Source organism: Pleurodeles waltl, chromosome 7 (genome assembly GCF_031143425.1).
Source record: "Pleurodeles waltl isolate 20211129_DDA chromosome 7, aPleWal1.hap1.20221129, whole genome shotgun sequence".
Lineage (NCBI taxonomy): Eukaryota > Metazoa > Chordata > Amphibia > Caudata > Salamandridae > Pleurodeles > Pleurodeles waltl.
Genome location: NC_090446.1, coordinates 619,702,825 through 619,730,536, shown reverse-complemented (window position 1 = coordinate 619,730,536; position 27,712 = coordinate 619,702,825). Strand labels below are relative to the sequence as shown.

The 27,712-nt window shown below is 48.8% G+C and overlaps 1 protein-coding gene across 1 annotated transcript in view; it reads left to right on the top strand.

The window, feature by feature from the left end:
- Positions 1-27,712, top strand: part of LOC138247288 (serine protease inhibitor Kazal-type 1-like) — a 146,428-nt gene that overhangs the window by 10,495 nt on the left and 108,221 nt on the right. Inside the window, exon 2 of the mRNA XM_069202002.1 lies at positions 16,482-16,522. Within this exon, the coding sequence (XP_069058103.1) occupies positions 16,482-16,522 (41 nt within the window). The remainder of the gene's footprint in view (positions 1-16,481; positions 16,523-27,712) is intronic.

Below are 27,712 nucleotides of genomic sequence, written 5' to 3'. Positions count from 1 at the left end.
TTGCAGTTTCCTAACTGTTTTATGCCTGTTTCTGCATACTAGTGTATATAATTTGTGTATTACTTACCTACTAAGGGAGTATAGCTTCTATGGTATTTTTGGTATTTGTGTCACCAAAATAAAGTACCTTTATGTTTGTGACACTAAGGCCCCCATTACAACCCTGGCGGTCGGTGTTAAAGCGGTGGTAATACCGCCAACAGGCCGGCGGTAACAAAAATGGAATCATGACCATGGCAGAAACCGCCAACAAATACAGCCACTTTAACACTCCGACCGCCACAGCGATAGCAACAAACACCGCAGTGGTAACCGCCAACAGCCAGGCTAAAGACAATGTACCGCCCAACCCACTACAACCCGCCCATCCGCCAGCTTTTCCGGGGCGGTACCAACGCCATTAAAAGCACGACGGAGACAGTACTTTGAAGGGAAACCACTCACCTCTCGACACTCAAGGAAGAACCAGGACGCCATGGAGCCCGAGCTGTAGGTCTTCCCCATGCTGGTGTTTCTTCTCATATACCAGGAGTACCAACGGCGGTGGCAACAACCACAGTGAGTACGGCACCTATCACATAGGGGAGGGGAGGAGGAAAAAGAGAGTTACACACATGCAACATGCAACACCCTCACGCCCACCCTCACCCCCAACACCATACACACAAACACATGCAACAACATTACATATAAACCCCGTAACCCTCTGGAAAAATGCAAGGACAAAAGTAATTGAGGCAAATGAGGGTTATATTAGAAATAGTTAGAAATACTTTAATAATTCAAAAACAGTATTTACAAAATATACAATATGTACAAAAGGCGGGACAATGTCCACTCAAAATGTCCGTGGCCCACTGGGCCAAAACACATAGGCCAAGCCCACACTTGACTCCTGCCTCAATATGGAGAGAAGACTGCAGGGGCATCAGGTTGAAAACACAAAGACACCTCAGGGGGATGGGGAAGGGGGGCACCTCAGCCAGAAGATGGGACAACACCACTGCTCCTGGAGGGGGCTCCTCGCCCACAGTGATGTCCTGGGGAGTGCAAAGCCACAGTCTCTCGAGTGGGTGGTTTCCCGACTGCTTGGTCCTGGGAAGTGCAAGGCCACAGTCTCTCAAGTGGGTGGTTTGCCCACTGCTTGGTCCTGGAGAGTGCAAGGCCACAGTCTCTCAAGTGGGTGGTTTGCCCACTGCTTGGTCCTGGGGAGTGCAAGGCCGCATTCTCTCAAGTGGGTGGTTTGCCCACTGCTTGGTACTGGGGAGTGCAAGGTACTGGGGAGTGAAAGGCCACAGTCTCTCAAGTGGGTGGTTTGCCAACTGCTTGGTCCTGGGTACTGCAAAGCCACAGTCTCTCTAGCTGATGACGGTTTTCCACTGGTTCTGGAAGGGGCTTTGTGCCCAGTGTGCTTCATCCTGCCAAGGATAGGGTGAGTGGATGCCTTCTTCCATTGGTTCTGGAGGGGCTTGGTGCCCAGTGTGCATCATCCTGCCAAGGATAGGGTGAGTGGATGCCTTCTTCCACTGGTCCTGGAGGGGGCTTGGTGCCCTGTGTGCTTCATCCTGCCAGGAATAGGGTGAATGGATGCCTTCTTCAACTGGTCCTGGAGGGGGCTTGGTGCCCAGTGATGCAGCACATGGGGTGTGCAAGGTCACAGTCACTCACCTGGGTGTCAGATCCACATGATTTTCTGTGGGCAGGATGCATGACACACCATGGATGCATGACTACAGTCCAACCGCCGACAGGGACTGCTGTACAATGGTTGCAGTGCCGGTGCAGGTGATAGTGGTGCCAGTGGTAGGCGGAGGCTCCAGCCCTTCCCCTGCAGCCTCGGACGGCTGCCCACTGGGGCTGCTGCTGCTGGTGGCAGTGCTGCTGTCCATGGTGCAGGTGGCGGTGCTGGCCGTGGGGCAGGTGGCGGTGGTGGCCGATGTGCAGCTGGCAGTGCAGGTGGCGGTTATGCCAGTGGAGGGGGGAGGCTCCAGCCCTTCCCCTACAGCCTCGGACGGCTGACCACTGGGGCTGCTGCTGGTGTCGGTGCTGCTGTCAGTGGTGCAGGTGGCGGTGCTAGTTGCGGGGCAGCTGATGGTGGTGGCCGCGGTGCAGCTGGCGGTGGTGGCTGCGGTGCAGGTGACGGTGCTGCCAGTGGAGGGGGGAGGCTCCAGCCCTTCCCCTGCAGCCTCGGAGGGCTGTCCACTGGGGCTGCGGCTGCTGGTGGCAGTGCTGCTGTCCGCTGTGCAGGTGGCAGTGCTGGCCGCGGAGCAGATGCCGGTGGTGGCCGCGGTGCAGGTGGCGGTGCAGGTGGCAGTGCAGGTAGCGGTGCTGTCAGTGGAGGGGGAGGCTCCAGCCCTTCCCCTGCAGCCTCGGATGGCTGAAGTGCCCTGCCTGGTGTTCTTTGCCCCTTCCTGCCTTGGGCAGATGGTGGTGCCTCCATGATTCTGCAAGCTGGAGTCTTTGCCTTGGCCTTGCTGGCTGGTTGTGCCTCTTTCTCCTTGCTGGATGCTCTCCCCTATTTGTCCTTTCCTGGTGGCGGAACCTTCTTGTCCTTGGCAGGTGTTGGTGGCACACTGGCTTGCCTGACAGGTGCCTCCTTAGATTCTCTCTGAGCTCCAGAAACCACAGAGGACGTGGACTTGGTGGCTGAGGTGCTGGGCTGGGTTCTGGCCACCCTAGCCCAAGGTGAAGGACGCGGGAGGAGCTTCTTAGGGACACTGGGGTGACAAGAGGGTTAAGGTTTGGGAGTGGAGGAAGAGGGAGTGGTTGTAGAAGGTGTCAGTCTGCTGTGTTTGGGTGCAGGTGCATGAGCTGGATGCCGTTGTGAGGTGGATGGCCGTTGGGTGGGTGTGTGTTTGCGTTTGTGCACTTTGGGAGGAGTGGTCACAGACACAGTGGGAGAGGACACAGGGGACATTTGCATGGATGTGGGGGTGGTGACTGCCAGTGAGGGGTGTGTAGTGATAGGCGTGCTGGTGATGGAGGTAGTGGATGAGGATGTAGTGCATGCAGTTGTGAGTGGAGCCGCTACTGGGACGGAGGTGGATGAGGAGGGGGACAAAGTAGAGGCAGTGGATGTTGGAGTGTCTGCTTCTGGATGGTGCTTGTGTGAGTGCCTGTGGGGTGATGTTTGGTGCTTGTGTTTGCCTGAGCCACTTTTGTGTGTTGATTTGGGTGAATGCTTGTCTCAAGGTGTGCTTAGGATAGGTTGGGGTTGAGGGGATTTTGACTGGGTAGAGGAAGTTGGAGGCAGAAGGTTGGAGACAGGGACAATGGCTGCCATCAGTGCAGATGCCAGAGCCTGAAATGCTCTTTGGTGGGCCGCCACACCAGAATGAATGCCCTCCAGGTATGCATCTGTTTATTGCAAATGCCTCTCAACACCCTGGATGGCATTCAGAATGTGCCAAACAGTGAGGGATCTCAGGAGGTCAATAGCCTCCTCAATGGGGGCAGCAAGGCTGACTGGGGCAGGGCCTGATGTGACTGGGGCCAAGGGGATGTCCACCCTCCTGGGTGAGCATGCACAGGCAACTCACTGATGGGTTGCTGGGAGGGCGGTGCTGGTACGGGGGTGGCGGCTTTACCTGTAGTTGAGGTGGCCACAGAGGTGTCTGCACCTTCCAGGGAGCTTCCATCGGAGGAGGTGTCGCTGTCAGAACTAGCCCCCCCAGTCTCCACCGTGGTGCTACCCTCACCCTCCGTCCCACTCGTGCCCTCACCATTGGTGGATTCAGCCTCCAGGCCCATGTGGGATGCATCTCCCTCCATCGCCGGTGCCTCTGCTCCTCCACCAGGTGATGCTAATGCACACAAGGACAGGGTGACAACACAAAAAGGGGGGGAGAGACAGAGGATACACTTGGTCAATGCCAGCAATACCACTACCGTTGGCGTACACAACACATAGGGAGCTATCCTATGCACTAGGCCATGCACTACCAGTTACACCGCTAGACACCAGCCCATGGGGTACAATGCCTAACTCCATGAGCTGCACACCTGAAACCCACAGGACCCTGCTCAGTAGTAGATGCCCACTAACACTATTGGGGTTAGAGTGCTTCAGAGCCTGCCCAACAAGGGACCTAATGTGCCAGTTCGCCCGGGCCTAGGGGCACCCACAGCCCACATCCCCCACCCACGCAAAACCTTAACATGCGCAAAGTCATGATTCAGAATCTGTACTCACCCCCTTGTGGCTGCTGTGATGCTTTCAAGCGCCCATCCAACTCCAGATAAGACACCGGCAGAAAGTGGAACATCAGGGGAGTCAGGGTACGATGGGCACCCCTTCCTTTTTGGGAGGCCAGCCCCACCTGGGCTCCGCCGTCTTCCTTGCCCAGCGGCGCAGGTCCTCCCACCATTTGCGGCAGTGGGTGCTCTGCCTGTCAAAGACCCCCAGGGTCCGCACCACCTCGGCGATGGCACACCAAATACAATTTTTCTGATGGGCGCTGACCTGCAGGTAAATATGCATAGAAAAAAGGAATTAGTAATTGTAGGAAAGTACCATCATGCCTGACATGTTACCCCCATTTTTACTTGTGTGTCAGTTTGTTTTTGCCTTTCTCACTGGGATCCTGCTAGCCAGGACCCCAGTGCTCATAGTATGTGGCCTAAATGTGTTCCCTGCTTGGTGCCTAACTGTGTCACTGAGGCTCTGCTAACCAGAACCTCAGTGCTTATGCTCTCTGCTTTTAAAATTGTCACTGCAGGCTAGTGACCATTTTCACCAATTCTGATTGGCACACTGGAACACCCTTATAATTCCCTAGTATATGGTACCTAGGTACCCAGGGTATTGGGGTTCCAGGAGATCCCTAAGCAGCATTTCTTTTGCCACCCATAGGGAGCTCAGACAATTCTTACACAGGACTGCCACTGCAGCCTGAGAGAAATAACGTCCACGTTATTTCACAGCCATTTTACACTGCACTTAAGTAACTTATAAGTCACTTATATGTCTAACCCTCACCTAGTGAAGGTTAGGTGAAAAGTTACTTAGTGTGAGGGCACCCTGGCACTAGCCAATGTAACCCCACATTGTTCAGGGCAATTTCCCCGGACTTTGTGAGGGCGGGGACACCATTACACATGTGCACTACATACAGGTCAATACCTATATGTAGCTTCACAATGGTAACTCCGAATATGGCCATGTAACATGTCTAAGATCATGGAATTGTCCCCCCATGCCAAATCTGGTATTGGGGTGCCAATCCCATGCATCCCCGGGGCCCCAACATTGACCCCAGGTACTGCCAAACTAGCTCTCTGGGGTTTTCACTGCAGCTACCGCTGCTGCCAACCCTCAGACAGGGTACTGCCCTCCTGGGGACTGGGCAGCTCAGTCCCAGGAAGGCAAAACAAAGAATTTCCTCTGAGAGAGGGTGTTACACCCTCTCCCTTTGGAAATAGGTGTTAAGGGCTGGGGAGGAGTAGCCTCCCCCAGCCTCTGGAAATGCTTTGAAGGGCACAGATGGTGCCCTCCTTGCATAGGCCAGTCTACACCGGTTCAGGGATCCCCCAGCCCCTGCTCTGGTGAGAAACTGGACAAAGGAAAGGGGAGTGACCACTCAACTGCCATCACCACCCCAGGGGCGGTGCCCAGAGCTCCTCCAGTGTGTCCCAGACCTCTGCCATCTTGAATGCAGAGGTGTGAGGGCACAATGGAGGCCTCTGAGTGGCCAGTGCCAGCATGTGACGTCAGAGACCCCTCCTGATAGGTGCTTACCTGGTTAGGTGTCCAGTCCTCCTCTGAGGGCTATTTATGGTCTCTACTGTGGGTTTCTCTTCAGATAATGAATGCAAGAGCTCACCAGAGTTCCTCTGCATCTTTCTCTTTGACTTACGCCTAGGACTGCTGACTGCTCCAGGACTCCTGCAAAACCACATCAAAGTAGCAAGAAGAGTGCCAGCAACATTGCAGCGCCTAATCCTGCTGGCTTTCTCTACTGTTTCCTGGTGGTGCATGCTCTGAGGGCTGTCTGCCTTCACCTTGCACTGGAAGGCAAGAAGAAATCTCCTGTGGATCGACAGAATCTTCCACCTGCTAACGCAGGCACCAAACTTCTACTTCACGGGTCCTCTGGGTCGCTTCTCATCTTGACAAGCTTGGTCCCTGGAACACAGGAGCTGGTTCCAATTGACCCTGACAGTCCAGTGGTCCATCTGTCCAAATTTGGTGGAGGTAAGTCCTTGCCTCCCCATGCCAGACAGTAATCCTGTGTACTGCGTGAACTGCAGCTGCTATGGCTTCTGCACTTTTGCAAGGAATTCTTCGTGCACAGTATAGCCCAGGTCCCAAGCACTCCGTCCTGCATTGCTCAACTCGCTAAATTGACCACCGGCTTTGTGGGACCCGCCTTTGTAGTGTTGGGATGACCACTTTGCTCAGATTTCTTAAACACCTGTTCAAGTGTGTCCATGGGTGCTGCCTGCTTTTGTGTGGGCTCTCTGTGCTGCTGAGTGCCCTCTCTGTCTCCTCCTCCAAGGGGCAACCTCCTGGTCCTTCCTGGGCCCGGGCAGCACCCATTTTCTTCAAAACCAACCTTTGCAGCTAGCAAGGCTTGTTTGACATCTTTCTGTGTGGAAACAACTCTGCATCCTCCAGCACACCGTGGGACATCATCTGTGTAAAGGAAAAGGTCCTGGCATTTTCCGTTGTTACAGAATCTTTAGCTTCTTCCACCCAGAGGCAGCCATTTTGCACCTTCATCTGGGGTTTAATGGGCTCCTGCCCCCCCCGGACACTTTCGTGACTCTTGGACTTGGTCCCCCCCTTTACAGGTCCTCAGGTCCAGGAATCCGTCTTCAGTGCTTTGCAGTCAGTTGTTGTCTTTGCAGAATCTCCTATCACGATGTTAGTGTGTTTCTGGGGAAGTAAGGTAACTTTATTCCTACTTTTCATGGTCTTGGGGTGGGGTATCTTGGACACCCTTAGGCCCATATTTATACTTTTTGACGCACAACTGCGCCAACGCAGTTGTGCTCCAAAAAGTTTACCGCCGGCTAACGCCATTCCAACGCACCATGCGGGTGCCTTATTTATGGAATTACGTTAGCAGGCGCTGCGGACTGGTGTGCGTTAAAAAATATGACTCACACCAGGCAGCGCGGGCGTATGGGAAAATGGAGGTTGCACGTCAAAAAATGGGGCAAGTCAGGTCTGAGGCAAAATTCAGGCCTCAACCCGATTTGCGCCATTTTTTTTTACGCACAACCCCATGGGAATGACTCCTGTCTTAGCAAAGACAGGAGTCATGCCCCCTTGCCCAATGGCCATGCCCAGGGGACTTATGTCCCCTGGGCATAGTCATTGGGCATAGTGGCATGTAGGGGGGCCCAAATTAGGCCCCCCTATGCCACAAAAAAAATAAGAAAAAAAATACTTACCCCAACTTACCTCAACTTCCCTGGGATGGGTCCCTCCATCCTTGGATGTCCTCCTGGGGTGGGCAAGGGTGGCAGGGGGTGTCCCTGGGGGCATGGGAGGGCACCTCTGGGCTCCTTCTGAGCCCGCAAGTCCCTTAACGCCTGCCCTGACCCAGGCGTTAAAAAACGGCGCCCATCAGGCTGTGCGCCGTTTTTTAAGGCCTGGCCCCTCCTGTGCGTCAAAATGACATCAGAGTATAAATATGGGGCACAGGCCTGAAAGTCATTTTTTGGAAGGGAACGCCTACCTTGCATATAATTAACGCAAGGCTGGTTCCCCCTTCCAAAAAATGGCGCACATGGTGGAACTTTGACGCCCGCGGCGTCGGACGTCAAAGTATAAATATGGGGCAGGGTTTGCCCCGATTGTGCGTCAAAAATTTTGACGCACATTCGGCGCAAACAGAGTATAAATATGCCCCTTAGTGTTTTCTTACACTCCCAGCAACCTTCTACACACTACACTAAGCCTGGGGTCCCTAAGTGGTTCGCATTCCATTTTCTTAGTATATGGTTTTTGTTGCCCCTAGGCCTATTGAATCCTATTGTATTCTACAGTGTTTGCACTAGTTTTCTAACTGTTTACTTACCTGATTTTGGTTTGTGTGTATATTTTGTGTATTTTACTTACCTCGTAAGGAAGTATATCCTCTGAGATATTTCTGACACATTGTCACTAAAATAAAGTACCTTTATTTTTAGTAACTCTGAATATTGTGATTCGTATGATATAGTGCTATATGATATAAGTGGTATATTAGGAGCTTTGCATGTCTCCTAGTTCAGCCTAAGCTGCTCTTCTATAGCTACCTCTATCACCCTAAGCTTCTAGAACACAACTAATCTACTAATACGGGGTAACTGGACCTGGCACAAGGTGTAAGTACCATCAGATACCCACTATTAGCCAGGGCACCCTCCTTCAGTAATACCGTCCGGACTGTTACACTCAAGTCCCACAATATCCCTCCCATCCCCTTACGCACTGATGTTGACCACCAGACATTCAGCACTCTACCCAGGACCCCTCAGCCCCCCCTACACGGGGCATACACACACAGCACACCATACATTCACGGCCCAAGCATCATGCTCACAGTGTACTCTTCTGTTTGACTGGAGGACCCTAGAGTGAAGTATACTGCGGTAGGACCCCATCCACCAGTCTCTCCAACTCCTCCGAAGTGAAGGCGGGGGCCCTTTCCCCAGACCTTCTAACCATTGTCGCTTCCAGATACAGGTCACAGCAGCACTTGCAGTACAGGTCCTCTCCTGTTGAAGGTCAGGTAGCAAGTGATTGAACAGCTAGAAAATGGCGGTCACGTTCGCGGCGGTGCATACCGTCACCACTGGCGTACATCCCCGTTGGCTCCTGGAACCCATAGGGCTCAATGAGAACCAATGTGAAGTTGTGCCGCGGTCATCGACCACCGACCACAACAGCGCACAACGCCATCTGGATTATCTTATTTCCACTTGTCTCTCCTTAGAGGTCAGGCAGCTTCCATTTCAGGGGGACACAGGCCATGGCACCTAACTGCATCACAGCAGACATGGGCGTATCAACTGATTTTTGAATTCACATACTGTTTCTGTAAAGGAGGAAATGCATTTTTATTCCAGCATATGTGTGAATAAGACCCTCTGCTCAATGTTTTTCACCCTAGAGTTCTACCGCTGAGGATGAATAGGAGATGGAGACATCCCCCCATGTACAGACCCCTTGAGGACCTGGCGACTATGGAGGACAGACACATCATCCTTACCTACAGACTTGATCAGGCCACAATCCAAGGACTGTGTGCCCAATTGGAGCCAGACCTGATTTCAGCTATCCGCCACCCCCAAGTATCCCCCCTCTAGTGCAGGTCCTGTCAGTGCTCCATTTCCTACCAAGTGGTTCCTTCCAAACAACAGTGGCCATGGCATCAAGGATGTGTCAGCCAATGTTCTCCAACGTGTTGACCAGAGTGTTGTCTGCCCTGCTGAAACACATGCGCAGCTACATCGTATTCCCCCAGGTGGAGGATTTGGCCACAGTGAAAGCAGACGTTTATGCCCTGGGACATATCCCCAACATAATTGGTGCCATTGATGGTACACATGTGGCATTTGTCCCCCCCCCGCAGGAATGAACAGATGTACAGAAACCGCAAAAGCCACCATTCTATGAATGTGCAGATGGTGTGTTTGGCGGACTGGTACATCTCCCATGTGAATGCCAAGTATCCTGGTTCTGTGCATGATGCCTTTATCTTGAGGAATAGCAGCATCCCATATGTGATGGCTCAACTCCAGAGGCACCGGGTGTGGCTAATAGGTGAGCTCAAGGTCCCCACCCAGTATATGTTGGTGTATGCGTATGGGGTTGTCCCTAAGGGTGAGTGTGTGGCTGACAGGTATCACTTGATATTTGCAGGTGACTCTGGTTACCCCAACCTCTCACGGCTACTGACCCCAGTGAGGAATGCCAGAACAAGGGCAGAGGAACGTTACAGTGAGGCACATGGGTGAACAAGGAGGATAATTGAGAGAACCTTAGGCATCTTAAAGGCCAGCTTGAGGTGTCTCTATCTGACTTGTGGATCCCTATACTACTCACCCAAGAAGGTTTGACAGATCATCGTTGCATGTTGAATAACCTGGCCTTGAGACGCCAGGTGCCTTTTCTGCAGGACGATGAGCCTGAAGATGGTCTTGTGGCAGTGGTGGAGCCTGTGGACAGTGAGGAAGAGGAGGCAGAGGATGAAGATGTGGACAAGAGAAGTTCTCTCATACAGCAGTACTTCGAGTGTTACACAGTTAAGACACTGTAACTTTACTTTACATTGCAGTTTTGTGTCGGACATTGGACATGGCAGCATGATTTCCCTTTGTCTATGGCCACTTACTGTACCCTTTGGTATCTCTATTTTCAGATCTCTGTGCCCCACTCTGGCTCCTGGTGTGTTTACTGCTGCCCATTACAGGTCATACCAATGTATATACAACTGTACATATGAATTGCAATGTTTACAGATTGTTGAACTAATACATATTTCAATCAATTGACAGACTCCAGACTTGTATTTGTTCCAAGGGTGTTCATTTAAGTGCTAAGAGGTTGAGGGGTGTATGCAATGGGCTGGGGTAATGGTGGAGGAATGTCTAGTTAGAGTCCAGTCTCTTTGTATCACAGGTGCATTGTCCAATGGGGAATAGGAAGGGGAGCAATGGCAGTTCAAGCTGGACAGGGTAACAGAGTGGGAAACAAGGGTGACAATCAGGAGAGTCTTATTTCCTGGCGGGGGTGTTGGCAATGTTCTCTGGCTTCTGCCTGGATCGCAGGGACCGTTTGCGGGGTGGTTCTCCTTCTGTAGGGGGTGGGCTGCTAGCGGCCTGATGGTCATTTGGCAGTGCCTCCTGTCCACTAGCGCTAGCAGAGGTGGAGCGCTGTTTTTGGTGTGGCTAGTGTCAGGGTCCTGTTGGTGTGCCACTGTCTCCCTCATGGTGTTGGCCATGTCAGCCAGCACCCCTGCAATGGTGACCAGGATGGTGTGTATGTGTTTGAGGTTTTCCCTGATCCCCAGGTACTGTCCCTCCTGCAGCCGCTGGGTCTCCTGCAACTTGACCAGTATCTGGCCCAAGGTCTCCTGGGAATGGTGGTATGCTCCCAGAATCCCTGCAAGTGCATCGTGGAGAGTGGGTTCCCTGGGCCTGTCCTCCCCCTGTCGCACAGCAGTGCTCTCAGCTTCCCTGTTGTCCAGTGCCTATGTCCCCTCAACTGTGTGCCCACTGCCACTGACCCCAGGTCCCTCATTGTCTTGGATTTGTGGGGTTGCCTGGGGTCCCTGTAGTGGTGGACACACTGCTGATTGATGTGTCCTGGGGACAGTGGTATGGGCCCGCAGGGTGGGTGCTGTGCTGGTGTTTCCTGAGGGGGGAGGGTCTGTGGTGGTATGGGACTGTGGCAGGGTAACTGACTGTCCAGAGGTCCCTGATGGGCCAGGTTTGTCATTGTGATCCATGGCGTGCAGAGCTGCTGTCATCACTATGGGCCTCTTCTGTGGGGGGACTGGATGTTGGTGGCACCTCCTCTCTGGTGAAGTTGAGTGGGGGTCCTGTGGGGATGGAAATGAAGTGTTATTGTATCTGCGTGGGCCATCTTGTGCATGGGTGTGTTTCCCTGTATGTTTGTGATAGCCTTGTCAGCTTTGCCTTGTGTGTGTGGTGATTTTGCGGGCTAGGTGATTCTCTCTAATGGGCATGCTTTAGTGATGGGTGTCCATGCAGGTCTGTGATGGGTATTCATGCATTGGTGTTGTATGCAGGGCTTGGTATTGGGATGGGTGGGTTGTGATAGTGGGGTATATGTGAGGTGGTGGAGTGATGGGGTTGAGGGTAGGGGTAGGAATTTGTGATGGCATGCAGGTAGGGTGGGGATATAGTAGTATAGATTTGACTTACCAGAGTCCAGTCCACCTGCTACTCCTGCGAGGCCCTCAGGATGCATGATTGCCAAGACTTGCTCCTCCCATGTTGTTAGTTGTGGGGGAGGAGGTTGGGGTCCACCGCCAGTCCTCTGTACAGCTATCTGGTGTCTTGTAACAACGGAACGCACCTTCCCTCGTAGGTTGTTCCACCTCTTCCTGATGTCATCCCTTGTTCTGGGGTGCTGTCCCACGGCGTTGACCCTGTCCACGACTCTCTGCCATAGCTCCTTCTTCCTTGCAATGGACGTCAGCTGCACCTGTGATCCGAATAGCTGTGGCTCTACCCAGATGATTTCCTCCACCATGACCCTTAGCTCCTCCTCTGAAAACCTGGGGTGTCTTTGGGGTGCCATGGATGTGGTGTGAGTGGTATGTGTGAGGATGAGTGGGGTGATGTGTTGTGGTGTGTGCTGTGAGGTGCGTGGATAGTATATGGTTGATGGTGCTCTGTGGCTCAGATTGAGTGGGTGCTCCTGGCTTGTCTCTCTCTCTGTTAGCAATCTTTTTTTTCATTGAAAGGATTGTGGGTAATGTGGGTGGGTGTTTTATAGTGGTGTGGGTGTGTGGGTGTGGTGTGTGTATGTGTGTCAGGTGTGTGTAGTTTGAATTGTCCAATGTGGTGTAGTTTTGTAAGTGTGTGTATTTTGAGCGCAGCAGTGTGTACCGCTAATGGTTTACCGCGGTTGAAAAACTGCCGCAGTGATTCGTGGGTCCTGATACTGTGGGCGTATTCCTGTTGGTCTAACAGTGTGGGTTTTGGTACCGCCTGTTTATCACTGACCTTTGGGCTGGAGACTTGTGTGGGTGTCTGTATAGTGGCGGATTTCTCTGTGTTGGTCATAATACCCATAGCAGTATATCGCTGCGGTCACGGTATGTTGGCGGCCGTCAGCACGGCAGTAGGCCGCATTTACCGCCAATGTTGTAATGAGGGTCTAAGTGTTTTCTTTCATGTGTGCGAGTACTGTGTGACTACAGTGGGATTGCATGAGCGTTTTGTGTCTCCTAGAGAAGCCTTGGCTGCTCATCCACAGCTACCTCTAGAGACCCTGGCTTCTAGACACTGACTACACTACACTAGCAAGGGATCCATGGACCTGGTGTGTAGTGTAAGTACCATAGGTACCCACCACATATATTTTAACTTAAGTAACAGAAAAGAAGTGAGAGAGACCGCAAGTCAGAATGACACATGGACCCTAAAATCTTTAGGATTAGGAGAATTTTTTCTCAAACATTAAAAAGGTAAAAGATATATACTGGCAGAAATGCCATGACCTGGAGTCAATCCCGGGTACAAGTAGAACACAGGCAAGAAACCTGACACATCAAATGTACCCAAAGTTATACCTGACTATCATTAGTCCTGAGCGACAAAGGTTCCTATTTACGAGGTTACGCCTGAACACATTACACTACTTGGTGGCATTTCCAGTTCGAGGAACTTGGTTTAAGAATCTTCCCCTATGTCGCTGTGACGGAAAGACATCCCAGAGCACATTGCACTTTATGCAATTTTGCACTCTTTACGTTGTCCGAAGAAAAAGGTTTCTACTTCCGTTATTCTTATTAGAAAGCATTAGAACTAGCCAGCTTGCTTATTTATATATACATAACCTGGGAAATGTGGCTATAATTCAGGTCGTATAAAATTTTATATACCCTGCTTACAGAATTCGAACTATGTATCAATAATGTATTTAGCATATTTTATGATCAAGGAATTTGTATGTTTTAGTTATTTATTTGTTGTCTTTTATGGTCTTCTTTGTACCGAATAAAGTAAATTGATAATGATTCTGACACACGTCACACAGGAGAAGTGAGGATAACCTCTCTGCAGGGCTTAAAATGACACAGGTCACAGAGGAGGTGAGCGAGAGTTTGTTGCAGACACTAAAATGATAAGTCACAAAAGAGACTTGGGGCCCGATTTAGAGTTGACAGAGTAAAGTACTCAGGTTCATATTTATACTTTTTGATGCAAAACTGCACTAATGCAATTTTGCATCAAAAAGTTTAGCACCGGCTTGCTTCATTCCTGAGCGCCAGCCAGGCCCCATATTTATAGAGTGGCGCAAGCCAGTGCAAAGGATGGCTAGCGTAAAAAAAATTATGTTATCCGAGTTGGGGTGGTGATATGGGAGAAAGGGGTTCTGCACCAAAAAATTACTTTGGGCAAAAGAAAATGCCACTAACCAGCCTAGCGTCATTTTCTGATTCAAAACCATCCATACCCCATGACTCCTATGTAAGAAAAGACAGGAGTCATGTCCACCATCTCAGTCGCCAGCACAGGGAACCAGGGTACCCTGGCCATGGCCATTGCACCCTGTGCCATGCAGGGTGCACCAAGTTGGCCCACAATGGCACTTTAATTAAAAAAAGATATATATTACTTGCCCATACTTACCCTACTTACCTGGGATGGGGTCCCCCATCCTCCAGTGTCCCTCTGGTCTGTGTGGGGGTGTCCCTGGGGCTTGAGGAGGGCACCTGTGGACCCATTCCATGGTGTTTAACCATGGAAATGGGTCCACAGGTCCTGTAACTACTGGTCTGACCTAGGCGTTAAATAATGGTGCAAAGCAAGCCTCCTCCCACCCTGCATCGTTTTAGCACAGGAGGATAAATATGGGGCTATGGGGTTAGCACAAGGTAGGTTCATGCATCTAAAAAATAGTGCAAACTCCAACATTTTTATGTTAGACGGATCTAACGGTCCAAAAATAAATGTAGAGTTAGTTTTGCGCTGAATTTGCATAAAATAAAATGGCGCAAATTCAGCGCAAATGGAGTATAAATATGCCTCTCAGTTGCCAAGAGGGAGTAAGTTGCTTGCCAAATTTAGGGGCATATATATTCTTGGTGATGCTCTGCACTAATGCAGTTTTGAATCAAAAAGTTTAGCACCGGCTTGCACCATTCCTGAGCGCCAGCTGGTCGCCACATTTATGAAATGGTGCAAGACTGTGAAAAGAGTAGTCTAGCGTAAAAAAAAATGACTTTTGCCAGGTGGGTGTGGCGGTATGGGAAAAGGGGGTTTAGCACCAAAAAATGATGTCAGGATGGTTAGAGGCAAAAAAATGCCTCTAACCAGGCTAGCGTCATTTTATGATGCACAACCAACCATACAACGTGCCTCCTGTCTTAGCAGACCAATGCACTGATGGCACTTTAATTTTAAAAAAAGAAAATGACTTACCTATACTTACCTCACTTACCTGGGATGGGGTCCCCCAACCTCCGGTGTCCCTCTGGTGTGGGTGAGGTTGTCCCTGGGGCTTGAGGAGGGCACTTGTGGACCCATTCCATGGTGTTTAACCATGACAATGGGTCCACAGGTCCCCTAACGCCTGGTCTGACCCATGCATTAAATAATGGTGCCAAGCAAGCTTTGCACCCTTATTTAGCCCCTCCTCCCACCCTTGCATCATTTTAGCATGGGGGGATAAATATAGGACTATGGGGTAGCACCATTTTTTATATGGGAACGCCTACCTTGCATCTCATTGACGCAAGATGGATTCATGCATCTAAAAAATGGTGCAAACTCCAAAGTTTTTGACATTAGACTGGTCTTACGTCAAAATATAAATATGGAGTTAGTTTTGCACCAAATTTGCGTAAACAAATGACGCAAATTCAGCGCAAATGGAGTATAATTATGCCCCTTAGAGATGTTCACCGTCCCAGCGGACACCTCATGCATTGGCAGAGACTGCCACCACTGCCATTCCTGTAACTGTATTGAAAGTTTGATGGATGGCTTTTTCAATATAATGGAGCCATACAGCAAGCTTTCAATGGTTTTTTAAACCTGAGCAGGATTTTGTTTTTGAGAGTAAAAAAAGCAATTACTCCCTGCCCCTTACTGCCTGGTTTTACCTGGCAATGATGGCCAGTGAAAACTTGCCATTAGTTGGCTTACTCCAAATAGGGCAGTAGACAAATGCCAAAACCACTGATGGCCCTTACTTTGTCAGATCGTCAGAGAAGCACGTCGGTCTTCTCTGTCGACATACTGCAGGTCCGCCCGACTCTAAATGGGGAGGGTGGGCCTTCAGTTTGGTGGAGAGGGTAATCTGTCTAACAGATGATACAGGAAGTAAGAGTGAGACCCATGAAGAACTTACAGTAACACAAGTCATATAGGAGGGATAAAAATGACATGAGCCATACTGAAATGCAGAGACATCTTCCAGGTGACCTTTGATTGCATGCACCACGGAGATTGCAAGGGAGTGGCAACATTCTCTGCAGTGCTTCAAGTGATCACGCAGTTGCAGGAGATTTAGAGGGTTAACATTGTTCATGGTGTCATAATTAATGTAAGCATTAATCTGTGAATGAACCTGCTCACTTAGTTTTCAAAACTACTTAAAGGAGAGGCCGTTCTGACTCGAGGAGTTTATGTTTAAAATGTATAGGCAGGAAGAAGGAGTTTCATGTATCAGAATGTTTACAATGTTGGACTGCTTTGCAAAATAAAATATAGTCATGTGTTATGCAGAACACTTTTCTCACTACACTGTCATTTTATTTCTTTCCTGTTTGTTGTGTTATTTTTAGATAAGGCCAGAGCTGACAGCTATGATGTGGCGGAAAGGGAGGTAAGATATTGATTAGAAATCGGTGCATGACCGAGGCAGACCCTCCACATAACAAGACCTATTTGGTGACATAAGCATCAGTCTGAACAGAATACATGCAATGCTCATTTTAAATTGTATCTGGACCTCACACCCCCTAAGAAAGAAGCGTTATGTGTACAATTCACTAAGGTGTTTGTAAACTTAAATATATAAAATTCCCTATATAAAGTATTTTTGAAGAGGAACAAGGGAACTTAGGATGGAGGAAAATCTGCTATTATTGTGGATTCGCTCATATAAGTTTAAGGATAGGTACGGGGAAGGGTACATTAAACAAGGGGGCCTGAAAAAGTCAGTGAAGTTCCGCGAATAGGGTCGTTTTTGGGAAATCGCTTTGGGTCCATTTCACAATTGAGAGTTTCACTTAATTAAAAAAGTAAATTTCAATTTGAAATTCCAGATCCTGATTTACGGATTGAATTCTTATTGGAGAGGGCAGTCCCCATAAAGTAAAAAATGGACTTCAGATATAGGATGAAACCAAACGGGGCAGATTTCAGAATTTTGCCAGTCTTTCCTTGTGCATCTGACCTTGTAACCAAAACTCCATCTAAAAGAGGGCATTGGGAAAATTTTATCACCTAAACATGGATCAGTTCGCAAAACCAACCATATATACCACGCAAAGAGGTACAACGGATCGCTTTCAACTAAGGCGACATTCTATAACTCACATCTCAGGGAAATCTTTCCTATTTAGAACAATTTAGATAACAAAAGGCATATAAGTGCCAACACACAGAATCCCATTCAACTTTACTGAGAGGACCTAAAATGGAGCTTCCAGTGGCTCTTCACCCATGTGTTTTATACTATTCCATTTTGTGCTATCCTCTTTTAAGAGTTCCTATGTATGGATACATTGGGCGATGCCAACAGTTTCTCTCTCAATTTTTCTGGAATGAAGAGGTCTGGAAGAGAGGAAGCCATACGTCTGGTTCCCAGGCCTCTTTTAGAACCAATTGACCACAGGTGGAATCTCTACCAACTATGCCTCTGGTCAGCCACTAGCATCAGCCTTTCCAACAGAGAGCCTCTGCCTTTAATTTAGCTGTAAGTCTGACCTCCTTACAGCAGCCTTCCAGTTCTGTTCCTCTTGCCTCTGTATGCCATGGTAGGCAATAGACCCCGAATAAGGGAGAAAAATCCAGTAGGTGGGGGGCGAATCAGGCGGGGTACACAGTGAACCCTTTGGAAAAGTTCCTGCCAGCGAAAATAGAGACTGGTCTCTCAGCTTGTGAATAGCAATGTTGTTCCTATTTGCATTTAATATTTTACATACTCTTGATTTCTGTACGATTTATTGAGTTTTTCAGGATATTATATTCTGTAGTTTCTCATGCAACATTTCATTCCAATTTTGTGTGTGTACTATGAAAAGGAGCTGCCTCTATTTATCTTTGTGAGTTTAGTTTGTAAGTAGGTGGTAGGAAAGTCCTTCATTTTGCTGGTCACCCCAAAAACCTTTGGGCAGATACTGGTGGTTACTGACTTTTGGCTTTGCCCTGGTACTGCCAACCGGTCCCAGGGCCAGTCTCTGTGTAAAGTGGATATGCAAATTAGGCTAATTACAAACGGCTTTATCAGTCTACCTATAAGTCCCTATTATATGGTAGGGTATGTAGGTTTAGTGACCCCAGCATAGGTAGTGAACCCATAGCTGCACTGCTGAGGTGCCCAGTGTCATTTCAAAGGGAGGCCTGCTTTGCTGCCTGCTTTTAAATTGAAGTTATCCTCAAATTATCTTCAAATTCGACTTTGGAATTAAAAGTACTTCTAAAGTCTTAAACTACCTTACTTTTACATATGTCACCCCTAAGGTAAGCCCTAAGTGCCTCTAGGCTGGGTGCTAAGTAACTATAAGCAGGGACTTTATAAAAGATGTTTTATAACTTCTGGAGAGGGGAAAATAGACAAATTCATTTGTTCCCTCACTGTAGTGAATGGGTTCCATAGGCTAACATGAGAGGCTTTATTTTTAATTAATAAAGTCTCAAACGGAGCTAAATATTTCAAGTTTGGTATCAAACTTATTGTTATAATAAATCCAACAACATGCCATTGTTGAATTTGATATAACTAGTTCTGGGAAAAGGTTTTAGAACTCTACTTGAATGTTGCCAACTTCAGCTCTGTAGTGCCCTTCTCTGATTGGCCAGCCTCTTACAGCCTTGTGTAGGAAAGTACCATCTTGCCTGGCATGTTACCCCCATTGTTCACTGTATATATGTTGTTTTAGTTGTATGTGTCACTGGGACCCTGCCAGCCAGGGCCCCAGTGCTCATAAGTGTGCCTGAAAGTGTTACCTGTGTTATGACTAACTGTCTCACTGAGGTTCTGCTATCCAGAACCTCAGTGGTTATGCTCTCTCATTTCTTTCCAAATTGTCACTAACAGGCTAGTGACCAATTTCACCAATTCACATTGGCATACTGGAACACCCTTATAATTCCCTAGTATATGGTACTGAGGTACCCATGGTATTGGGGTTCCAGGAGATCCCTATGGGCTGCAGCATTTCTTTTGCCACCCATAGGGAGCTCTGACAAATACTACCCAGGCCTGCCACTGCAGCCTGAGTGAAATAACGTCCACGTTATTTCACAGCCATTTACCACTGCACTTAAGTAACTTATAAGTCACCTATATGTCTAACCTTTACCTGGTAAAGGTTAGGTGCAAAGTTACTTAGTGTGAGGGCACCCTGGCAATAGCCAAGGTGCCCCCACATTGTTCAGAGCAAATTCCCCGGACTTTGTGAGTGCGGGGACACCATTACACGCGTGCACTGCACATAGGTCACTACCTATGTGTAGCTTCACAATGGTAACTCCGAATATGGCCATGTAACATGTCTATGATCATGGAATTGCCCCCTCTATACCATCCTGGCATAGTTGGCACAATCCCATGATCCCAGTGGTCTGTAGCACAGACCTGGGTACTGCCAAACTGCCTTTTCGGGGGTTTCACTGCAGCTGCTGCTGCTGCAAACCCCTCAGACAGGTTTCTGCCCTCCTGGGGTCCAGCCAGGCCTGGCCCAGGATGGCAGAACAAAGGACTTCCTCAGAGAGAGGGTGTTACACCCTCTCCCTTTGGGAAATGGTGTGAAGGCAGGGGAGGAGTAGCCTCCCCCAGCCTCTGGAAATGCTTTCATGGGCACAGATGGTGCCCATCTCTGCATAAGCCAGTCTACACCGGTTCAGGGACCCCTTAGTCCTGCTCTGGCGCAAAACTGGACAAAGGAAAGGGGAGTGACCACTCCCCTGACCTGCACCTCCCCTGGGAGGTGCCCAGAGCTCCTCCAGTGTTCTCCAGACCTCTGCCATCTTGGAAACAGAGGGGCTGCTGGCACACTGGACTGCTCTGAGTAGCCAGTGCCAGCAGGTGACGTCAGAGACTCCTTCTGATAGGCTCTTCCAGGTGTTGCTAGCCTATCCTCTCTCCTAAGTAGCCAAACCCTCTTTTCTGGCTATGTTGAGTCTCTGCTTTGGGGAATTCCTTAGATAACGAATGCAAGAGCTCATCAGAGTTCCTCTGCATCTCTCTCTTCACCTTCTGCCAAGGAATCGACTGCTGACCGCGCTGGAAGTCTGCAAAACTGCAACAAAGTAGCAAATACGACTACTGCAACTCTGTAACGCTGATCCTGCCGACTTCTCGACAGTTTTCCTGGTGGGTTTTCCTGGTGGTGCATGCTGTGGGGGTAGTCTACCGCAGGCACCAAAGAACTGCATCACCGGTCCCCTGGGTCTCCTCTCAGCACGACAAGCGAGGTCCCTTGAATCCAGAAACTGTGTCCAAGTGACTCCCACAGTCCAGTGACTCTTCAGTTCAAGTATGGTGGAGGTAAGTCGTTGCCTCCCCACGACAGACTGCATTGCTGGGAACCGCGACTTTTGCAGCTACTCCGGCCTCTGTGCACTTCCATCGGAAATCCTTTGTGCACAGCCAAGCCTGGGTCCACGGCACTCTAACCTGCATTGCACGACATTCTAAGTTGGTCTCCGGCAGCGTGGGACTCCTTTGTGCAACTTCGGGTGAGCACCGTTTCACTCTTCTTCGTAGTGCCTGTTCTGGCACTTTTGCGGGTGCTGCCTGCTTCTGAGAGGGCTCTTTGTCTTGCTCGACGCTCCCTCTGTCCCCAGACGCAATTGGCGACATCCTGGTCCTTTCTGGGCTACTGCAGCACCCAAAAACCCTAACTGCACAATTTGCAGCTAGCAAGGCTTGTTGGTGGTCTTTCGGCGGGAAAATACTTCTGCACGACTCTCCACAGAGTGAGAGATCCATCTTCCAAAGGGGAAGTCTCTAGCCCTTGTTGTTTGTGCAGAATCCTCAGCTTCTACTGTCCAGTAGCAGCTTCTTTGCACCCACAGCTGGCATTTCCTGGGCATCTGCCCATCTCCGACTTGCTTGTGACTTTTGGACTTGGTCCCCTTGTTCCACAGGTACCCTCGACTGGAAATCCATTGTTGTTGCATTGCTGGTTTGTGTCTTTCCTGCAGAATTCCCCTATCACAACTTCTTTGTCCTTTGGGGAACTTTAGTGCACTTTGCACTCACTTTTCAGGGTCTTGGGGTGGGCTATTTTTCTAACCCTTACTATTTTCTAATAGTCCAAGCGACCCTCTACAAGGTCACATAGGTTTGGGGTCCATTCGTGGTTCGCATTCCACTTTTGGAGTATATGGTTTGTGTTGCCCCTATCCCTATGTGTCCCCATTGCATCCTATTGTAACTATACATTGTTTGCACTGTTTTCTAAGACTATACTGCATATTTTTGGTATTGTGTACATATATCTTGTGTATATTTGCTATCCTCATACTGAGGGTACACTCTGAGATACTTTGGCATATTGTCATAAAAATAAAGTACCTTTATTTTTAGTATATCTGTGTATTGTGTTTTCTTATGATATTGTGCAAGTGACACTAGTGGTACTGTAGGAGCTTCACTCGTCTCCTAGTTCAGCCTAAGCTGTTCTGCTAAGCTACCATTATCTATCAGCCTAAGCTGCTAGACACCCTATACACTAATAAGGGATACCTGGGCCTGGTGCAAGGTGTAAGTACCCCTTGGTACTCACTACAAGCCAGTGCAGCCTCCTACACCTTGCCAGGCTGCCTTGTCGAGTTGTGAAGTGGCATGGGCTGAGGACAAAGGAAGTGCCTGGGGGAGGAGATCTGCCTCAGCAGAAGGTAAAACAGGATTTGAGGAGAGCAACCAAACTGCACTTCAAAAGAAGGAAGGACATTTGGAGCAGCTGAGGGCCTCCCCCATTTCCTTCAAACCCAGACAACCACATACACCCCTGATAAGATAAGGAGAGGGCAGGAAAGGGGTGTGCTAAGGTATTTTTATCTACCCCTGTGTATGGGCTCAGTCAGACCTAACCTCCGAGATTGAATTTCTGCTATGTTGGATTTCAGAGGAATGTTACTCCCTGTGATTGATTTTTTCCACACTTCCCAGGAAGTGGACATCCAAGAGGGTGGTGGCTTGCCTGTGATTGGACAGTTGCCCCCCCTGCTTCCCACTCCAGGAGCAAGGATAAATATGGCAGAGTTGCACCCACATTTCAGATTCCTACAGGGAACAAGTCAAAGAAGAAGAAGATGGACTACCCTGCTGGACCCCTGACATGCACCTGGACACTGCACTCTGAAGGACTGCACCAGCTGCACACTTGGACTTCACCACTAAAAGGATTTTGGCTGCCTTCTACTGCTTCAGGGAGGGACTCCCTCTTTGCCACAGGTAAACAATAACTGACCAGAGTCCCCTGCATCATAGTCTGAAGAAGTTGACCAACTGACCACTGTCCAGTGGTCATTTTGGAGTTTGAGCCAGGTGCATTCTGGGAGTTGGAGTCCAAACCCTCAAGACACTCAGAGCTTCTGGATCCTTGGGGTGATTTGTGGACTCCTAAAGGACCTTCAAAGACCTTCTGAAAGAAGATCGAGACGTTTGGAGAACATTTGGTAAAAAAACCTCCAGTAAGGGACTGACCCGACATTGTGAGTCAAGCTGGTTTATGTTGACTGCAACCCCGCCTGACCTGCAAGTTTGTCCTGCTGAAAAGCTCGGGAGTCCCAGACTTCTAGGATTTCACTGGGGACTTCTGGAAAGGCAATCTGATGGCTTGAAAATGGCTTGCAGGGGAGGGTCTGCTGACGTCGGAGAGTAAAAACTCAAAAAAAGTGACAAAGTCTGAATGTAAAATGAGGACCGAGGCTTTTTGTGCAGTGAATCCGAGGAGGGCTCCAGGGAGATCGGATCCAATTTCAGGTTCGGCCCGGATGAAGTCTGAAAGTAGAATTCTTCACAGAGGTCTCCTGCAACGCATATCAGAAGAGGGTCAGATGCAATCTGCGACTTTGTCCTGGTGAAGGAAATCTTCAAGAAGAGAACTAAGTTTGAAGGTAAACTATTGACCGAGGCCTCCTGCTTGCTGTAGCTGAACAGGACTCCATCACAGTCAGCCTCAAATTATGACTTTGTGCCAATTTAGTGCAACCAGATGTTCAGATTGGCGCCTTAAGTTTATATGTGCTAAAAAAACATTTATTCTCATATCTTGGGTTCCCCTTATCTGATTCTAATCCACTTTGTAAATCTGGTGTGGCGTTTTTAGCCATCTAACGCCACATTAGCATACAAATAAATTAATCTAATGTGTCCTTAGATGGCACTAGACCCTCATAAATCTGGGCCTTTGTCTCCTAAGTTAAGCCTTGTTGCTCTTTGACAAGTTACCAAGGGTTGAGCTGGGGTTAATTTATTGAGACCTAACTGGACCTAGTGGGGGTTAGTGGCCTTTTGCTAACTGTAGGTACTTACCTGACTTTACCAATAATCTACTTCCCAACAAGGCATTTGTAAAGGCCACACTAGAGAGCAGTTGAGTTCAGACAGAAAGCAGAGTAAATTTCCCATAGTGCCCTTTAGTGGGTCATAAAGTGGTTCAGAACTTATGTTCATCCAATCCTTGGCCCCTTTGCAGAGGGCATAGTGAAATGGTTAGATGTGTCAATTGTAGATATGATTTCATGCAAAAATGTGTGAAAGAGGTACACAACTAATGATATATTGCCAGGGCAAAAGATAAAGAAAAGGCGTGCTTACAAGTGACTGGATGCATTTGTCTATGACGAGGAGCTTAATTAAAGAAGATGCAGGGAACTATTTGTAGGAGAGAGTGAAAAGAGGGTGCAGAAGAGGAAAGAGATGAGGTGTGGGATACGGAGATGGAGTGTTGTAGAAAGATATCAGGTAAAATGGGCAAAACTGACTGAGAGACTGCAGAAAAACAGTGGGCCCTAATTTACTAACACTTTGGCCCACGGTTGCATCACAAAAGTGAGTTGCAGTAAAATCTATAATCCGGCACAAACCAGGATTTGCTTTGGAAGCTCCCTCAAGTAACACACGGTTGTGCTATGTGTTACATTGCGAAGTAGTGTGTCAGGTGGGTGTTACATGGGTGTTTCATGGTCTTTTTAACCACCCAGGGGTTTTGATGTAAATCAGTATCTACTAACATTCATAGACAGTGATTTACAGAAGAAATCACATATGCCTCCTCGAGGCAGGCATAACGTTGAGAAATATTTTCATTTCACCTTACTGTTCCGAATTTGCATGTGTGCTGCACTGTTCAGGACAAATACAAAGTTGTGAAAGTTTCAAGGTTAGTTTTTGTACTGGAAGTGTCACCTTCCAGTACAAAACCTATGCTTTTGAGAACACACACCACCTTGCATTATAGCGCAATTGTGTGTAGTTTGCACATGCCAGTCAAGAGTTTGCCAGAGCTGAATGATAGAAAAAAAAAGGGCCATTTCTTAATAGATATGGTGCATTTTTTTTCTCTCTCTTTGACACCAGGTAGTGTAGTAATTTTTGCTGCCACACTGCTTTGGATCAAATACCTGCCCTTACCCTCTGCGTTGGCACCCTTTTGGCTGCCTAGAGCCAATGCAGACACCCTTGCACCATGGTAAAACGGTGCCTGTGTTGCTTGCAAGATTGTTTTTTGTGTAGGAAGGAACACCTTCCTGCACAAGAACAATCCTATGAGGTTCTTTCCTCTTTGTGTGTGTGCTGAATAATGCAGCACACACAGAAAGAAGAAAAAACAATGAGAAATAAACATGTTTCTCCTTGTCACGCCTCTCCGGGGAGACGTCTTTTTGAAGAATTTCCAGGTTGCAAATCTAGAAATGCAGCAAAATCCATGGATGTTGCATGGGAAAACCCAGGCAACACCCATAGAAACACCTCCTTGAATAGTAACGTAACAATTTGTGCTACATTACATTACTCAAGAGTTATGTAGCCATGCAGGGCAATGCACAGTGGCCTTGCGAGGCTTCATAAATCTCACTTAAGCTTTGTTTCGCTCTTGAACCACATTGCGTGGTGTAAGACCGACACAGACCAGGGCCTATATATGACCCTTATTGTGCTGTACTTCTTTGTAGAGCACAGTCAGTGCATCTCTCAAAATCTCTTTTGCCTCTGCCTCCACGTCTGTAATATGGTGCAGGTGCAGTGGCAATATGTTTCCTCAGTTGCATGGGACATATCGCCAAGCACATCAGGCAAACTCCTCCTTGAGTTTACACTGGTACTGTCAGACCTGACACGCTGAGGTGGTGTTTCCCCAAACATTTTTTCTTTTTCTAGTAGGTTTTCCTGATTCTCTCTTAGTGACCTTAGGGCCCTTGGCACTTTCCCACTGTAAGTATAGTGTGAACATGCACTCCCACCTCCCCACATATGTTGGGAAGTGGAGCTTGCCTGTGTGTGTGCAGTAGTACCACAGGTGCTTTATCCCGCCTGACCTTGCAGGCCTGTGTGTTCACTTGCACCTATGGTGCTTGTAAACTTTTTTTCAGCCTGCAAATGCGGACTTGTGTGTGCACAAGGGCACATACGCCCAGATAGTGAAGAATACACATGTGTGTTCTCACTACATAGTAGCTGCTCTGCCCATAGATTAGCATTGGGGAAGTGTTACAGTTACTCCTGGTTGCAACTGTGGATTGCAGCAGAGCAGCCTCACATTGTTTACTATCAATGGATTAATCTTGACAAACCCCCTTCTATTATAAATGTGGTTTTGCCAATAATCATGGAGATTGCCATTTTGAGAATGTGGGCTTGTCTCTGCCTAAAACACTTTGAGTGCCTTTTAATTCAACTTGAGTCCACAATGGGGGATAGAGGAGCACATCTGTACATTCCCTAGCAACAGCTATAAAACTTGGTTACACAACTGGAATAAAGATCTCTGCCATTTGCAGCCTGGCTGGATAGATTGGAGGTAGAGGTTCTGACACTTGGCCTCTTGAAGCCAGATCATGGCCCCACTAAAGATTAAGATTTGCATTCCACAGCCTCATGGCAGACAGGAATGAAATTTAGGGGAGACGTCTGTGGTCAAAGGGGAACATTCTGACCCTCACCCAACTTGAAAGGCACGCTAAAGTATATCTACTGTTGCCACACTGCAGCAAAGTAGAGATACACTTGCAGGAACGTGGTGCACACTGCCAGAAAAATTTGCTGTGTACAAGGAGTAATTTCTGCCCTAGGGAGGGACCACCACCCTTCCTGCATTGTGGCTGGCCTAGGCAAACTGGTTTCTGCAGTGTGGCACCCTGAACTGTGCTCTCTAAGGGCTTGTTGGCTTGCTCCCTTCTCTTTTGCAGAGGTCTCATGGACATCAAAGACCTCCTGCGAGTGGCCTATACCTTCTGCCTGTGTCATCTGGAGAGTGGTGCCCTCTTAAGTGGCTACATCGTCTGCTGAACATCACCTGGAAGCAGCAGTGCGGGCATGGAAATAAGTATTGTGCCTGGAGATCGGATTTGTCTGGTGCAGAGCCTTCAAAGTACTGCCCGTATTCAAGGAGAGTGGCCCTTTACTGTCTGGCCACAACATGCATAAGCATGTTGTTGGCAGTGGGTGGATTCACCGGTTTAGGGACCCTGCTTGGCTGCCTTTGTCGAGCGTGCTGAATTTCTCCTGTGCTTCACCGACTGCATGCTCATTGTGTACAGTGCTGATTCACTGGTTGCAACCCTAGGAGACAGGGGGTTTACCCATTGTATAATTCTACATCATGTAGCACCATTGACCTTGCTTCTGTGTGTGTGACCAGAATTATCTAGTGCGGCTCAAGTCATCACCACCAGATGTTGTGCGTTATGCCAAGGAGGTACGGCATTGGTAGCTTTCTGTGTGTGTTCAGATTTGCCTGGAGTGGCTCAAGTCATAGCACACCAGATGTTGTGCCTCAGACACAGGAGGTATGGGATTGGAACTCTTCATGCTCATACAGAATTGTCTGGTGCAGCCCAAGTTATCACGCACCAGATGTTGTGCCTCATTCCAGGGAGGTACAGCCTTGATAACTTGTAGCTGTCTGGGGTGACCCAAGCCATCATACACCCGGCATTCTGCCCCATTCCAGGAAGGCACAGAGATTGGTAACACTTCATGGGTCACCAGAATCATCTGATGCAACTCAAGTAATTGCGCACCACAAGGCGTGTATCCTTCAAGGAAGGTGAGGATATGGTAACTCTTCATGCACAACCGGGACTGTTCGAGATGACTCCAGTCATCGTGCCCAGATGTTGTGCCCCCTACCAGGGAGGTGCGATATTTGGTAACTATTTGTGTATTGGAGTGCCTAGCTTGACTAGGAACCACCATGAACAGCGCATGACCCAAAGTGACCCTCCATCCTCTGCTTTGTTGATGGGGGTCTACGCGTGAAGGCACAGTATGGAGACCCCTGAGTGAACTTACTGAGTAGTGGTCAGACCTCCATTTGCTGACTGTTGCATGATTAGCTGTTATCTCTTTCTTCCCCCAAGTTTGCCTCAGGAACCTGAATAAGTGTAATTCCTGCCACAAGTGGCCTAGTATCCAGGGAATGGGTGCCTTCAACTGCAGGTCATGGAGGGCAGCATAGTAGTAACTGGTTAGAGGGTGCAGGAAGGTTTGGTGCTAAGGGGGTCTGTGAGCGCAGTCACCACTAGGCTGCCAGTTATCAGTGTACTGCATTAGGGTGCTGGGAGTGAGTCTGTGCGAATGCGTGTTATACTAGCCTGCTTGCTATCCATGGCA